The sequence below is a fragment of the Hesperophylax consimilis genome, chromosome 12 (assembly GCF_061612785.1).
Source record: "Hesperophylax consimilis isolate HC1 chromosome 12, BYU_Hcon_1.0, whole genome shotgun sequence".
Lineage (NCBI taxonomy): Eukaryota > Metazoa > Arthropoda > Insecta > Trichoptera > Limnephilidae > Hesperophylax > Hesperophylax consimilis.
The window spans coordinates 15,769,679-15,787,771 of NC_142847.1; the positions used below are offsets into that span (position 1 = coordinate 15,769,679).

Consider the following 18,093-nt stretch of genomic DNA (forward strand, 5'->3'; position numbering starts at 1 on the left):
TCGAATTACGAATTAAAAAACCATTATGTATGAAAAAAAATTTTTGCCGAAATTTTATTGGCGAAAATTTCGAATTACGCGTTTTTTCGAATTATCGGGGTTCGAATTAACGGGGTTCTACTGTACTATGTATACAATATCAGATGCAGGGAGAAAATGTTTATTTTTATTCTGCCCTAGAATCTCCTAGAGAAAATATTTATTTTAACCTCAAACTTTTTTTTTTTAAAAAAGACAAATATTTGATAAACTTCTACTACATACCATCATTAAAAGACGAAAATGTTGCTTGGGCAATGATGGAGGACACTAGCAAAGTCTGGACAGAAATCCGAAGCGTTTTTCAGCTCCGCTACTAACTGATCAACAATGCTGCCTTAGTTTTGGTCATATGGAATACGTAGCGTTTGGGGAATAAACAAGGAAAAATTTGGAAATAGAAAGTGCAAGTTTTCTACATAATGAATTTGAGACATCAATATGCAAAACAATAATGTAATGACACTAAACTGCACTATATAAATGGTATGTTAATATTATTATTAATAAATTATATGACATCCCCAATTGAGTCAATAGCAACATTTCTCGTGTCATGCTAAGCTCTGCTAGAACATCTGTTTTGCTGTGTGATAATTTGAACAAGTCGTGGCGACAACTAGGACAGAAGTTTTCAGGCAGTATAAAGGCCTATCCGCACACAACAGTGCCGGCACAGTGCCGACACGTGCCGACACGTGACGTATCCATCAGTGTCAGTGAAAAATGATATTGTGGCATACATTTTGTACGGCACTATCCGTACTCGTCAGTGACAGTGACGTTCAGTGATGTCAGTGCTGCACCGACGCTCGCCATGACGGGACGTGAATTTCTAGCGGACAATATTTTCACTGACACGGTCGCAGTATTTCAAGATGGACGACGAACAGTTGATTCAATTGGTCCGTGTACATTCTTCAATTTATGACCTTTCACATAGAAAATACATGGACCTTAATTTTAAATCAAACATGTGGAACAATATTGAAATACACGAAAAACTTTGATTCATCATCTATCAGATGTTTATATAGGGTGGCGAACTCTCCTTCTTCTTCTCTTTTCCTCAACGCATTATGAACCCAATGCCTTCTTCTCACATTAATTTCTTCGTCTTCATCTAATATTAAAGCAATCGCTGCTAATTGTGATCTTGAAGCTGCGTAGAGTACCTACTAATAACTGCGCCAATCACTGCGCGTCGCCGTGTCGTGCCGTGTCGGTACTGACATGTACGAATAGCACGTCACGGTACTGTACGGTACGGAACTGTCGGTCACGTGAGGGCACTGTTGTGTGCGGATAGGCCTTAACCATTCCAAGAGCTATCAACAGAGTTATGAATTATATTAAAACTAAGTATTGCAAGATTTTCACAAAGTCTGGTTTCCAGGCTAAATCTATTTGCTGCTTCAAGAAAGTCTATATTGAGCATGATGAAATTTTTCTGAATTTGTTCCAGTGTATAAATATATTTAGTTTGGTGCGGAGTTCATACACCACTAGCATACACCAGCTGAATTATAATTACATTGGAGATGGCTATCATTGCATCTAGGTCATTTACTCGTAGAAGCTGGCAAGAATATTCAATAAATGAAAATACATTTTTGTCAAGGTCAACGTTAAGGACGGGTTGTTTTGGGGAATTTGAAAAATTCATCAAATTTCAATTTTTATTTTCGGGGTCTGTAAAAGTCCTATTCAAGTTCTGTTACTTATAGGTTAGTTGCTTAACACACTTCGGCTGGGAAAGGTAGTTCTACCTTTTGCGCCGGCCTCATTTCAATGGCAGAAAAGGCGGAATTATTCAATGTTTTTACATGAATATTATATAACAATCTCTTTGTAAAGGTCCCAACTATATGTACATAATTATCGAATCGTAATGCAAGTCTTTTTTTAAATTTATTTTCGTGCCTTTCGTTTCCATCGGTATTTCAACAAAAGGATAGTATTTTATTTGTTAGTGAAATAAATCAATTCCTGGAATGAGGGTTTTTATGACCGTGAAACCCGATTCGAATCTCTTTCTTCGTTCCGCACCCACTCAACTCCTATGTGCAAGCGAGCGAGAGATTTTGAGTGTATTTAAAGAAAGCAGGTATGAGCAAATACCGATAGGCGGACAGTAATAAACATATTACAAGGTTAATTGAGTTGCATTTCAAATGATATTCGATTTTCGTTTAGTACTTTTATAGCTTGGGTATGCTGAGTTAGTATGTAGAAATTTTTATTAAAATATTTTAATTATTTTTGAAGATATAGCTATTTAAAACAAATTGAAGAAATTCACGAGGGACCTTTATTTTCGCCCGGACTCAGCATGGCGCCAGCGAAAAAAATACCCGGCCGAAATGTGTTAACAGAACTTGAAAAAACCTTTCACAGAATCTGAAATTAACTTGGAAATTTGAAGATTTGTTCAAATTCTCCGAAACAACCCGTCCTTGATAAAGTGACATTTCGATTTGTGTTTAAAAAACCCAGTAGAAGTAATATCCAAAGGCAAAATGAATGTATAAGGTCGACACTGCAATTGAACTGCTACGTGACATGCTTGGGCACAATTCTTCAACACTGCAATTGCAGGGCTCCGGCTCCTAAGGGTTAAATTGTTTAGATGTTCTGATGGTAAACACCAGGAGTTGAGAAAACTAGAGTCAGCCGTGATGTGATCCAAGAAGGTTAGTTTGGGATCAACGACGATACCGAGATCATAATGCTTTTGACTTAGCCTACAATATTAGCCCTTTGGGGAGCGGGTATAGCCCATTATTACACATTTGGAATATTAAATTCTAACTTGTTTCCTTCAACCGTTCTGCTACAGCACCAAGCATGTTGTGAGGGTGAAGGGATTGGGAGAGGAAGAGTAAAATTGGAAAATGCCCGGGTATTCAGATCTGGTACCAAACATGTTTAAAGTAACATCAAGTAACGTTTCGATTCTGAATGGTGGTCTTTTACCGGGGCAATACTGAGGATATCTCCCACTTTGGAACTAATCTTCTTATTTCGTTTGGAGGGAGGATCAGAGGGGGACATTTAGGTCTGCAATGGGTTACCCTGTGGACCTCATCAATCGGGCTGAGGAACTAATAGAGCGGGTATTCTTTGACCACTTCACCGCATTCATACATCGCCGACTCTTTTAAACAACACCTCATTCTATTGATGATTTAACTTAGTTATGACTTACATTCATCGCAGAAGGAGTTTCCGCAGCAGGGTATCATGACTGCATCCGTGAGCAGGTCCCGGCACAGCGAGCAGAGCAGATCCTCGGGGATCTCCTGGCGCGGGGCGTCATTGGCTCCGCTGGCTGCCTCCACTCCCGAATCTGATGCTTGGTACGCCTCACTGCAAACAAGCAAGCGATACAGTTCACTTTAAATTGTGCCTAAACGTGCCGCATGGAGATATAGATTGAAAAGGTTAATAATTATAAATAAGTGTACATTAACATGCTTATGTATTCAAATAACTGCATATTGTAAATCATACATACTAATTTCGGCTGTCTGTGTCAAATTCAATGAACTCTAATTTTCTTTGAATTTAAATGTCATTTTCAAAATTGAAACTGCTTGTGTGAAGAATAATTATTCAGACAAGCGATAAAGTAGATACCGAACTATTATACAATATTTAAACAACAAAATTATTTAAATTATTGTCTTTCTCAAAATTCGAATTATAAGCTGTAAGAATTACACATTTATTTAGTTGACAAGTGAAAATACTGAAATAAAGAACTTATCTCCTCTGCTTGAAGTTGTTTTTATCCTTCGACACTAATAACCATAATTAGAAGTGGCTTCATCCTCGCTCACCGCTGATTCTAAACTAAAGTTCTTTTGGTGTCATTTAAAACTGTCTTGTTAACACCGATAGAGGTTAATAACGCAAAAATCAATAATTGTTTATATTACACATACGTCTCAGGGATCTCATTTTTACACCATTCAGTTTACTTCTTTCTCTGCCAGTTCCATGCCTCACCGCAATACATCAGGGTTTACTAACCCAGCACTCCATTATGGACTGCTAGATATAAATACTAGATTGTGGTTAATTCATATGGATTCTCAAATACTCAATAATTCCTTAGTTTAATGGCAGAAATATTAAAGTAGATAAGTCTTACTGGTCGACAACAGGAACAGCAAATTCTCCATCGGGGGTCATCATGGCGCCGGGAGCCTGCGGCCCTTCCACGGGAACCATGAAACTCTTGGGGATACCCGTGCTCCTTCTGATGTCTATGGCCTCCTGGAAGATACAAAAACAATATATTATTAGAAACAAGTTTCATTACATTCTGTAAGTTTATTCATTAAAAATAAAGAAACACAACATGTATATCCGTCAAGTCTAGAAATTTGAAAAAAATGGAACTAAAAAATTTCATTACAGTGGCAGCACCAATTTTACAACAAATTAAGATAGATTTATATGTGAGGTTATTATTGACACCCGAATTTCACTTTTTTTTTTTTTTAATTCCTTTATTTTTCCCAATTTTTACATTTATTACATACAATATTATATAAATCAATACGAATAATGGGAACCCACTAAGGCGCAGCCTGCGCATGGGTAATATATTTAAGTTATTATATTATTGTACCTAGAAATAAACAAACTGTGGATGATAAATTAAATTAAATAGGAATACGCCTGAATAACTTAGAAGCTTTGGAAATTTCTAAATCACCGAAAAATAATTCCCAAATTTTAAATAAACAGATAGAACTAACCAACAGTCCGATTTTAAAGTTGTTTCCTTGCTCCAACCTAACCCGTAACCCCCACCCTTCCTTTGGTCCTCCCCCACCCCCTCCCCCTGCCCCTCCACCAACCAGTCTCTGATGTTCTCTCCCTCTACTACATACTTTCTCTTTCTTTTATGTTTACCTTATATACCTTGCTCTGTATTATAATTTAGTATTATATTTTATTGTCCTGAAGAAGATTGAGTCCAATCGAAACCGGTCGACGAATATACCTCAAAATAAAGTGATTTAAAACTAAGTGTTTGTTTCATTTTGTATAATGTCAAGCCACAAAGTGTTTGCTTTCTTCGATAATTGAATATTTTTCGGTAAAAGATTGAAAGTACGAGGTCCAATGAAACTGCAGTGTAATGTATGAAATACATTATTATTTCTAATGTTGATTCTGTTTTCATTTATATCGAATTTATTTTTGTTTTTAAATATGTATTTCATAGTTTGCAAAATAAATAGTTTCCGGAGACAGAATAGTTTAGATTCTTTGTATAACTCATCTGTTGAAAATGTTCTTTTCCGATTATACATAACTTTGATGATATAATTTTGAGTTATTAGTAAAGGTTTTATATGTGCATGAAGCGCACCGCCCCATCCTATTATTCCGTATATGAGTGAAGATTGCACCAAAGAAAAATAAATAATTTTCAGTTTTTCAACATTAAGCACTTCTTTTAGTCTGTAAAATGTGTATGTAAGATATCTTAATTTACAAATGGTATAATCAATTTGTGACTGCCAATTTAATTTTGTATCAATAATAATACCTAAATATTTGATCTTTTCAACTTTTCCGAGTTCAAAGCAAGATGAGCATATTTCTTGATTACAGTTCTTCTTCTTCTTCAATGGCGCTACAGCCCATTTCGAGCCTTGGCCTCCTTTAACATGAGCCTCCACCGCCCTCTGTCCTCGGCCGTCGTCTTCCAATCGTCGTCTTCCAATTCTTGATTACAGTTAACGTCATGTATTCTAATTTTAAGGTTATTGGGGGGTTTATTTTTATTATTTTTATAAAAGGTTAGGTAAAATGTTTTATTATAGTTTAAGAAGAGTCTATTACTTTTTAGCCATGATGAGACAGACATATGTAATACATTTTGTTGCCTTCAAAAAAGTTTCAGGCCACGATTTTCCATCCACTATTATTGCTGTATCATCAGCGTAAGACACAATTATACCAGGGACCATAACATCACATAAATCGTTTATGTATATTAGAAAGAGAATTGGGCCAAGCACAGTTCCCTGTGGTACTCCATTTTTTATTCCTGTTTCAGTACTATAAAAATCCCCTATTTTTGTTTTTTGTTTTCTGTCTTTGAGATAGCTAGTAAGAATTTTTTAGTGTATCATTTTGAAACCTATTTTTTTTATAAGTAGATTGTGATTTACCGTATCAAAAGCTTTTCTAAGGTCTAGAAATATAGCTAAACTCTTTTTATTTTGATCAACAGATGTGTATAATTTTTTAGTCAGATCAAATATTGCATCTTCAGTGCTTAGTTTTGTTCTGAAGCCATATTGATTTTGGGTCAGAATTTTGTTTTGTTCTAGGTAATTCATTATTCTATTTTTGATACATTTTTCAAATATTTTTGAGACCAAGGAAATAGGTCTGTAGTTGATAATGGATTGATAATGGACAGGCAAAAATAGTACAACTTGGTTTTTCTTCTCTTTTTAATTAAAATTTTTTGTTTTTGTTAACAATGCACATTTTGCAATTTAACTTTTGATCGGGATCATAAAAAGATAACTTACATCAGAATTCCCTATGGGGCAGTTACTAATCCAATGTCCTGGTTGATGGCACTTATGACAGCGGTAGTGTGTCGGAACCTCTCCCCTCTGATTCGCCCCACGAATCCTCTGATAACTAAAAATAAATAGAACAAAATTATTGACACACAAATCTCGTACTTATTGCCAAAACGTGAACACGGCTTCAAGATTACTTACTAAGTTACTAGTTAAGTGACTGATTCAGTTGTAATTTATTTTTTCATGCTTAAAACAATATGTATTTATTTATCAGAAAACAAATTTGACTAAAAGCATGCAAATAATGTTATCATTCTAATTCTAATCTACATTGATTGTCGGGACTTACTGTCGAAAACTTCAGAAAGCAGCAAGCAAAAAGAATATAATTTGAATAAAATTACAAAAGCAAGAACCAAGATAAACAACATAACGTAATCATTGCATCTAAACATAAAAAACGAAAGCTTCTGTAATTGATGGAAAATGTCATTATGTATCGGATACCATATTTGTGAATAGATAAATCTCTAGAAAACAGCTTTGCTATAAGCATGGGATGTGAATGGTCATATGCCTTTCACTCTTTCTATGGAATGCCTATACGGTATGCCCTATCACCGTATAATGTATTATACGTGATAATTATGTGACATGAAAAAAAAAAAGAAAATATACTTGTAAAACTATATTATGTATTCTTAAACTAGTTTATCTTGCATCCAAAAAAAGAATGTTCCTAATTTTCTCTTATTTCAAATCATTTCATTTAAAACATTTCCTCTCAACTCATGAGATTTGTAGTAGGTACTTAATTACCTACCTACTTAATTGTAAACCATAAATATTTTACATAACCTTTTTTTGTTTTTCAAATTTCAAAAGGAATTATACAAATTATCCATAGAAATATCACCATCTCAATGACAATTTCAAACTTTCTTTAGGCAGGTAGGTACCATAATATTGATTATTCCGATTGCGAATCATGCCAACTCTGAACAAAAATTGCAACCGAAAAAAAAGACACGGTAATCTCCATGGCTTGTGACGTGACACAATTATCTAACCACATCCACCAATGAAAAAATCTGAATGTCTATGGAAAAACTGTTGAAAGGTGAGTGCAGGGGGGTATAACTCCGATCGAAAATCGGAACCGTGGATATTGTGACGTCATATTGTTGCCTAACTATATCCACCAATGAAAAACTAAGTCTATGGAATAAACTGTTGAAAGGGGAGTGCTGGCTGAGTGGGACATTTATAGTTGATTGATATTTTGATCTCGAACTATGCCGTTGTCGTGTAGCTTTGACGGATTTGAATTTATTGTTTATCCAATATTAGCGAAATGTCTGTCAGTTTGTGACTCTCATTTCTCAATCAGAAGCAAAAGGCCAAGTGGTTCGTTATGAAATTACGCATTGCCAACACTTAATCTTGACATCTCGAATACAAAATAGAAAACGTATTTGTAAACAAGCAAAAATCTCCTTTTGTTTTGTTTCTAATTTGCTAATTTGTAATGGCCTTAATTAAAGTTCACGGCAGAAATGAATCTATTTTCTTTTTCAGACAGTATCCGTATTCCTGCCAGGAATATGCGTATTGTATCACGCGAGGTATAATTCCATCGTTCTACCTTATTCATAAATGATTTTAGTTGTCAATAATTTATTGTCTTGCTGAAATAAAAATACTTCACATGTAACTCAGTTACATAGAGAAAAGTCAAAATTCGGTATTGTCGTAGAAAAGAACAATCATATTTGAAAATGTTCATTCAAATTTCTACTAATTTTTCAACAGTTCAATTATTTTTCAACAGGATAACATGTTCCATCTAACTAAGCGTTCTCCTAAGCCCTTTTTTGCAGGACAGTACTTTGTTAGATAGAACCTTGTTGTCGTGAGGGAACATTTTAACATTCAAACGATTTTATTTATAAAATAATATTTTAAGCTTGCGAATGGGGTAGGCTCCGAATGAGAATTATACTGTCTATGGTTGCATCTTTTTATTTTAGTTTCCTTTATCTTTGTGACATATTCGAAATGAACCCATAAAATTTATTTCATTTATGGGATCCTACACGGCCACCATCCTGAACCGGAACGTAACAAACATTTTTACAGACAGATGAAATGTCAAATGGTCAAGTTACAATAGGACTCGCTATGCTCAGTCAAATATATGTAGTTGTAGTGCTAGTGTTGGCAAAATATCTGTAAGTTATGTGTAAGGATACACTTTGCACATAATAATCTCTTAAAAAACAGAAAGCAATGTGTCCTAATGAAAAAACAATAAGGAACTCCAGTGACAAAATATAGTGTAAGTTGAAAAGTCGACGGTTTATGTTTTGAAGATCACCTCGCCGTCACTCACACCATTTAGATTCACACATGATTGTAGCAAATCCCGAAAATTTTGAGTAGCGTCAATTAACATCTGATATGGAATCCGAACGATTTCCCACTGGATTTTCGTCTTGAGAACTTCAAGACAGTCTGGCTTGTCAGCATATACCCGAGACTTCAGAGGAAATAGACGAGTGAATAGTGCCATATGACTGGAAACTGATTCCGTAAGACAGCCATTGAATTACGAGCTGTGTGTGCACCGGTAGTTTTTCAAAAAATTTCAGTTGAAATTCACAAATTTCGGTAGATTTTCTACGAATACTGGTAGTTTTTTGCAGAAATCGATAGATCTACTGAAATTTCAGTAGGAATGACATCACTGTGCTCTAAGTTCCACGACATCGTGATAACTAAACTTCCCACTTTAACAGACAAATCAAGGCCACCCCCACTCTCTGAGACCAACCACTCGGCCGTACTAGCCAATCAAAAACATGCGGTTTGGGTGATGAACCCTGTATAATATGAAAACAAAACTCACCAACAAAAATTTGCATACGTAATCAGACTGACAAAATCAAATGTGATGGTGTTTTATTCATTTTTAAATAACGATTTATATATTCTGCGTACAATAAAACTTATATATTCAGAATCAGCAATGTTGATCTTTATGAATGTATTTTTTTTAAGTAATAATATTTTCACTGGAGTTCCTTATTGTGAGTAAAAATGTGTGTGATAGTAAAGTAATATAAAAATGAAAGCACTGCTGCGAAAGATGATATTTTATGTTTATGAGATGCTTCCGCAGTTATTTATAAATGAACATATAATACAATCAACTCACTTGCTGGGATCGTAATCCAACGTGGACTGTGAAATCATAGCCATGATCTTGTCGTCTTCCGAGCCCTCCATACGAGAGAGGTCTGAGCCCCCTTTGGCAGCGCTGGCCCCGTCCTGACTGCGGGGCACGGGTCCCCCCTGCGCTGCGCCCTCCCATTGCTTCTTAGGCTGGTGGGCCAGGGGCACCCGGGCAACCAGCAGCGAGGTGTTCTTGGGGATGAGGGCATTGTTGTCGGAGTATACTGTAAAGAAGTTTCAATGTAAAAATAATCCATTCCTAACTTAATTTTGGACGAGCTAGGCAGCCACAATAGGCTACCAACAGTCTGCCTACAGCGTATCTTTACTTGCTCGCCAAACTAAGAACTCCAACTGAGTAAGATCATCAGAACGTCGGTGTCCATGGCTCTATATGCAGCGCAGAACCAGAAGGAGTGGAGGAGTCGTTCACCAGGGAAATGGGGTGGGGGTCACAATCATCAGCAGTGAGCCAATGACTAAAAAAGAAGATATTCATAACCCTTTTAGAACAAGGAAAATTGCAGAAGCACCCCTTACCAGGAGGAGTCATTTTAAGGAGATTATCAGTTGGCCTTTCAGATTCAAACATATTGAAAACTGGCTCACATACCAGCACTGGAAGGAATTGGAGAAAGCACTCGGAGTGTTTGCCTATAAACGATCCAATGGATTGTCTGAATCGCTATCCCTACCGATTTAACGTTTTCAAAATGCTCTTAAAAGATACAGGCAGTATTTTACGTAATGGCTGAGCTGTCGTTTGGAACTGAGCTACCTTGACCTTATTTAATGGGGACCTGTTTGATTGGTCTAAATAAATTCACAACAGAATTTAGATCAAAGTAAAATGATGCAGACCCAACTTAATCACAATATGTTCTTTAAGTTTTCACTACCTAACAATGTAGAAAAATTAATAAATGCTTGTGCTATGATGGAAGACTAAACTAATGAGGAATCAAACCCACAGTAACTGGTGCAAAACATATGCTTTGTACAGTCCAGCTATTTAAAAGTCAAATAAATAACAAGTGCCAATATTTGTAGAGAAGAAAAATCAGACACAAGAGGATGAAGTCTCTCAACAGTAAGTAGTACATGAAACTTTATAATAATCACAATTGACATTGGCAAACGTCATTTTGTGCATTATAGAAGTGAATGACATAAAAATTACCTTCTTTAGTTTGTGCATTTGTTACTTGGAGGTCAAAGTCAGAAGTCTTTCCGATTCTCTTCTGTTGGAAGATGGCTGTCTTCAGATCTGCTACGGATATGTGTAGGCCATCAAACGTAACAGTGTCATATTCGAGTGAGCTTTTGAACTTGTAATGAACAGACATTACGCCCTATCATGTATCTACTATAACAAGCAGTGGAGATGGATCATTTTTCTTGCTGTAGCTGAAAAGCAAACAGAAAAAATGAAAACATTAGTATCTTCTACTTGATGAATCGTCAGGTAATAAATAGAGCATTATGGGTAAAGTAAACAAATCATTAACATGAGTATCTATGAAAGCCGGGTGAATTTTACTTCCATTGCAATTGCTTATTTCGTGTGTCGTTATTATATGTGAGTATTTACTAAGTTTCAAAATTCATAATATTTTTATTAAAAACCATATGGGACACTTTCAAGAAATTTTCAATGGGAAACATAACCCCTCGAGCCAATGTTTGCCAAGGTCGCGTACACAGAAAGCGTTTCGTTTAAATCGTTTTAAAACTTTCATTAAGGCAAGGTGTGAAATTTTAAATTGAATTCCTCACAAAAACATCGCTACACAAGGCGAATTAGGCTATCAAAAGAGAAACTCCAGTAGCTTATTTTGGGTCTATAGAAAAGGTAATTAGTTCGAACGTTTACAAAAACATACGCAGAGCACAAAATTAAAAGCAATTAGAAGCATAAACTGTCCAAAACATTTTCAGTTCGTAGGAGAAGAAAAAAGATACTTCCAACGATCTCAAAACGACCACTTACTTGGAACAACGCTGTCAGGCCGCCATCATTTCCCAAGGAGTTAATAAATGGAGATTAACAGTGAAGAAACTACACAAATAATAAAAAATCTATGTAACTCATTTAAGACTCGAAATGTATATACAAATTTATAAATAAAACGCAGCGTATTTTATGAGTAAAGGTTTAATTTGCAAAAATTAGCGCCAGCTATTATCCGCAAAACGCTCGGTTCGATTTTGTCATAGAAAACACATTCTACCATAGATAAAAGGGAAAGCCATAGATCGGAATGAGTAAATAGAAGAAACTAATCGAACATATAGCCTTTCAGACGTGGTGATTTCATTAGATCAACTTTTATTGAACGACAAAAATTAAACAAGATTTAGTCAGACGTTTCAGTTTAACTCGATCCGATATTAATAATACAGATGGGGGTCAAGTTAAATTATTCATGCGTGCGTCTCTATATTTTCTGACATTTTGTGAACGACTTGAGAATAACGAACTTGTCATTGAAAAAGCCCAAAAACGACAAATTTGTGTTGGAAAATGGATTCAATTGAACTAGGTGCATCTAATACTATTTTGAGAGATAGCATTACGATATCAGAAGATACTGAAAGGTATCGAAATCATTTATGAAATTGGGATAAACAATTTCATAGAGTTGTTGAATTCCGCTGCACGCACAATGCACATTCATTTATAAAATCAACATTATTTGATTTCAAAATAATTACTACTGGTAACAACAATTTAAGTAGGGGTCGAAGAAAATACACGCACAAAATAGGTTTGGGTTTTTTAAGAATTTAAGCGTATTTCCTAACCTTCAAAATTAACTCGGAAAGTGATTGAGGAAGAATAAAACTTTAATGCATCTTTATCATCTCCCCCGAAATAAATCATTGTTTCTTGTAGTAGGTATGTAATTAAGTTGAAACCAAATGTTATTTTTTCAAATTTTGCATTGTAGGCGTGCAGCGGAATTTGAGAACTGTACTGAACAGATCTGGTCACCAAACGTTCCAAATTAATTTGAAGCAACGTTTCACTTCTGAATGGTGATCGTACACCCGAGTGATCCTCAAAAGTATCTTCCACTCTGGAAATACTAATATTTATCCTAAATGGTCTTATATCCTAAATAATATCTTGTACATGGTTCTGATTGTTTTAATATTATTTTTTTATGTATCATTTTAAAAATAATATTATATTTATCGTGTTTTTATGGTTAAATATTTCTTCTTTTTTATTTCAAAGACAAGCATCGCATTGGTAAAGATCAATAAACCTGAACATGTTGTCATCCGACCACTAATTATTTTTATCATGAAGAAGCTATGTTCTTTAATATGAAAGCAACTAAAAATCGCAAGCGAGTTGAAACATCTGTTCACAGGTCTCGATTCGGTCTAAAACTCGAACGACTATTCACACTTGAACAGCAAAAGTAGACGGGCTTTCATCTTTAGTCGCTCAACTAAAAACTTGACCAACTTTGTTGAAAGGGTTTTCAAACTTATCGATTATGCCTCATTCAGACGTGGCAATTTTAGCTGATCAACTCTCCATTGAATGACACTTGAAAGCTAATTAGTTGACATTATCGGTTTGGTCGACAATGAGTTTTTGGGTTCGGCTGTGGAAAGATTTTCATGTTTCCTCCGTCCTACAACAAGGGTCTCTTCAAGACCCATTTTCACAACCTAATCTTCACAAAAAGCCCTTCCGCAAAGCATCCCCAAAGATGACAAAGACCCTAAGGAATTTATTTTCCTCGGGGTCACCTCTGTGAAGTTGATGTTAAAAAAACTTGTTTTAATCCATGTACAAAATTGGCTTATTTCGGAATAATTATGTTATATTATTCCATTTAGCTGTGATAAGAATAGTTTGGGCTACTTCAGCATAGGGAGGGAAAGTAAATGGGAAAGAGGAAAGTGGGGAAGTACCTGGCTATTAATTTATGGGCACCAAATACGGCTAAAGCCATTTCTAGCAACGCTTAGATTCCGAATGGTGGTTTTTCACGACTTTCCACCGAGGCGATGCTGATATTATCTAGCACCATGTGTGACTCTTTGCATAGATAAAATTATTTTTATTTATAACATTATTTTATATATTAACACTTTCCCTGTCATATCCTTGTCATAATAATTTGCTAATTACTACTTTACACCATACTTTTTCATACCGATTCCCAAATCGGGAGCCACACGAAAAAAATCGCTTTAAACGATCATTATTTTCATGCTTACGATTTCGTACAGATACTCGTAGTTGCCATTATGAGGTGGAACTACCAAAACACAGCAGCGCAAAAGCAACAGCTCTCACAACCCTGTATCCATAAATAAACCACTCACCCTGTTCTGTTGAAAAAGGGTAAATATTCGGATTCGCTGGCTACGAATTATACGAAATATTTTAAAATAAAACCTTCTGATTTACCTTAATTACTATAAAGGGAATTTGACTGCATTTGGGATATTTTTAATTGAAATTGATGAATTGTTCGAATTCTCCGAAATAACCCGTCCTTAGTATTTATTACTGATTGTGAGTGTGTATTACTGTTATATATTGTATATTTAGCGTGTATATTTAACGATTTAACATTTTATTTTGAGGAAATATTCCACGAGAACTCTACGTAGTAGGTACAGATATCTCATAGAATAAATAATATCTATGTATGTTACAGATACCTCATAGAATAAAGAATATCTATGTATGTTAAATTGATTTTGAAACATACTTTTTAAGATAATTATTCGGAATCGCTGGACACGGAGAATTTAGGTATGTTTTATAAATAACGAAAATTAAAAAAAAGTAAGGTTATTATAGGTTAGGTTGGGTTATTGTAGGTTAGGATACTTTAGGTTGGGTTATGATAGGTTAGGTTAGGTTGGTTTAACGCTGAATATACAATATATAACAGTAATACACACTCACAATCTGTAATAAATACTAAGGACGGGTTGTTTCGGAAAATTTGAACAATTAATTAAATTTCAACGTTCATTTTCGGGTTCTGTGAAAATCCTATTCAAGTTCTGTTATTATATCATTATAGGCTAGTTGCTTGACAGAACTGAAATAAGGCAGAACTTGAAAAAATCTTTCACAAAACTTGAAAATGAACGTTGAAATTTGATGAATTGTTCAAATTCTCCGAAACAACCCGTCCTTAATATTTTAAATATAATATGCAACATTTTCACATAATATAGTTACGTAAAAGAATGAGAGATGGCAGAAACAAAATGTCAATCAAACATACACACGAAAATCACAATACGAAACAGCAATAAATAGATATTGTATTATTTTTTACTAATATTTTAAATATAAAACTGAATAAACATGCAACATTTTCACGTAATATAGTTACATAAAATAATGAGAGAAAGTAGATGTCAAATAATGTCTGCATCTTAAAATGAACGAAAATCGGAAATACCAATACACGTCTCTCACGGTACCAACTACCAAAATAGAGCACGTCCCTTTTTTTATCCCGGTTAGACAAACTTGATGAAAAAAGGTGTCATGCAAAACGGCCATTTATGAGACTTTTAATTTGAAAATCTTCAAAAGCAATATGTACAAGACGCCAATAAAAAAACCCGTTTCTATTTCATCAATTTAGAAGTAACACTACAAATTTTCCCCTTTGATTCTGAACATTATTTTTAATATAATAATTAGAATAATATTACCAACGCATTATAAATCGCTTGACGCCATTTGTATTGTAATAAATTCATATCACCCAGTGGGAAATGGGCTTCTAGCTACGTCATGACTTTCTAGCTAATCACCGCTTTTCCCTCTGGATGAGTACCTTGTTAAATACATTTTCTACAAACCTTGGACTGTGACGTCATTATCCGTTTAGTTTATGGTGAAGGATAAAGTCAACGTCTTGTCTATGAAAATATTTCTAAATTTATTAGCGGCAAATAATTTCCTTTACAGCTGGAAATGGATCGAAAAATTGATTTGAACGATCCTGATTTCTACGATACTCTAAATAAGGAATTAGAGTCTCTCATGGAATCTATTAAGAGAAAAAAGGAACAAATCTCGGTGGTTGAGAGTAAGTAAACTAACATGGAATGACACTTACATGTTTTATGACAATAATAACAAATTATATTAATATTTTTTTAAATATATGATGATTTATTTATAGCGAAAGCCTCTATATTGTCAGTGGAGTTTGCATTGATGCTTAGTACCCTCAAGGCGAAAGACCTCCATAATTTGAAGAGAGCTTTTGAAGAGTTTGATAAAAACATGACAGAAAATCCTATACACAAATATTAATTACTTTATGAAAGAGATAAAATAAAATTGTCCATTACTTCCACGTGTTTATTTCCAGTAATATCACTTACAAAATAAAACAAACAGTGTTTTAAAATGTTATTCGTTCTCTGCAAAATAGTATTTATAAAAAAAAAAACAATGACACAGGTAACAAATTTATTTCACACACACTAATATTAAATACTGTACAGAAGGTAATTTACAAAATTTTCACTTAATCCTATTTATATGAAACGCTCAGGACTAGAGGGGTTTAAGTGGAATTCATCACTAATGTATTGGTAGTGAAAATAATTAGTAATGAAAAGTTTTATTTTTTTATCTGGGCATTAATTGCACACACAAGAAAGAGAATTAAATATTTTTGCATACAGCCTGACAGGAGGTTTTAATTATGATTGTTTAAATGTTTTCAGTGGCAACACCAAGACACGCCTTATAGGAAGTTTAAAAAGTAAAATGCATTTTTGTAAAATTTTATCTATTCTACAAAACTATTGAATAAGTAGGTATGAAATTAATAATATTTGTTAAGTGCGGCTTGATGGAAGATTGGAATAATATTTCAGGGTGAGAGGAATGAGGTAACTAGGTACGGGGAAGTGCAAATCATTACTGCCGACCAGAAATATACCATTCATTGCTGCCACTATAGATCGTACCCTCTAGTAATGGAAAATACCAAAATAATTATGTTTTCTATTTGTTCGGTATTTTCTGCCGAATATAATCAATGTATTACCACAAAATCAACAATGGATGAAAAAATTATTTTTACGCCATAAGTCCGTGAAGTCCCAATTTATTCCATACATTCTCATACAAATTTTCCCTACAACTTACGATATTTAAATTTTTAGACCTCCAGTTTTACATAACTTAAAAATAGTCCCAAAAGTAGACTACCTGGATGGATAACAGACTCCTGCAAAATAAAATGTTCTTGTTCAAAATTTTCCCCATACGTCATTGGTATCAGAGATAAAAACAATATTAGAAAATAAAATAAAAAAATTATTTTGTTTAAAACCGCGATTTTTTATTAATTTATTGACCAACCGGTTTCGTTTAATACTCGGTATTAATTTGCACCATGATGATGTTTGAGTTAAAAACCAACCGGTTTCGTTTAACTCAAACATCATCATGGTGCAAATTAATACCGAGTATTAAACGAAACCGGTTGGTCAATAAGTTAATAAAACATCGTGGTTTCAAACAAAAATTAATATATTTTTATTAAATATGTCAAACCACAAAGTGATTGCTTTCTACAATAATAGTAATAAATATTAGAAAAAATATGTAAATTAATTTTTCAATCAAATTTTGGCATTAAGGCGGCATCAGATGGTTCACTCTACTGAATGTTCATTTTAATCTCATTCCGCGTTCACACAGCACATACAGAATGATATAGAAATGAATATTCATCCGTCCTTTCCCATTATGACGATGTCGTCGAACAAAGTTGTGCGCCTTGGAATTCGTTTGATTTGTTACCATTTGTTCGAAGAATTTTACTAAAAAGAAGCAAAGAAAACACCGACGGTGGTGGGTGTGACCAGAGGCGGCTCTAGGGATCCAGGCGTGGTAGGTTATTTGAAAAAAATGTATGACTAATCTTTTTTTTGATATTGTGAAAAATGCCCATATTTTATTATCTATATCAATTTGTAGGTAGGTATGTCATGAATCCGCGACTCAAAATACATATTTTATTAATATATTAAATTGGAAATAACTACACAATCCATGTACTTACGGAAAATTATTTTAAAGAGGATAAGTTTTAATGTAGTTGTGCACACCATAAAATAGTTAAAAACATAAGAGTTTGAAACGCCCGTCCGCAGTATCCAAAGATACTGGGTGCGAAGCTAAGACTATGGTGGTTCCATGGTGCAAAGCGACGTGATGTTTCCATTTAAA

General features: G+C 34.4%; 1 protein-coding gene across 4 annotated transcripts in view; it reads right to left on the minus strand.

The window, feature by feature from the left end:
• snama (something that sticks like glue) overlaps positions 1 to 12,041 on the minus strand; it is a 46,877-nt gene extending 34,836 nt beyond the window's left edge. For all 4 annotated transcript variants that reach the window (XM_089638160.1, XM_089638158.1, XM_089638157.1 and 1 more), the window contains exons 1-6: positions 11,830 to 12,041; positions 11,020 to 11,246; positions 9,823 to 10,063; positions 6,606 to 6,720; positions 4,196 to 4,320; positions 3,248 to 3,408 (exon numbers count right to left, since the gene is read on the minus strand). In XM_089638160.1, coding sequence (XP_089494286.1) covers positions 3,248 to 3,408; positions 4,196 to 4,320; positions 6,606 to 6,720; positions 9,823 to 10,063; positions 11,020 to 11,185 — 808 coding nt within the window. In that variant the 5' untranslated portion in view covers positions 11,186 to 11,246; positions 11,830 to 12,041. The remainder of the gene's footprint in view (positions 1 to 3,247; positions 3,409 to 4,195; positions 4,321 to 6,605; positions 6,721 to 9,822; positions 10,064 to 11,019; positions 11,247 to 11,829) is intronic.
• Between the last annotated feature and the right edge of the window lie 6,052 nt (positions 12,042 to 18,093).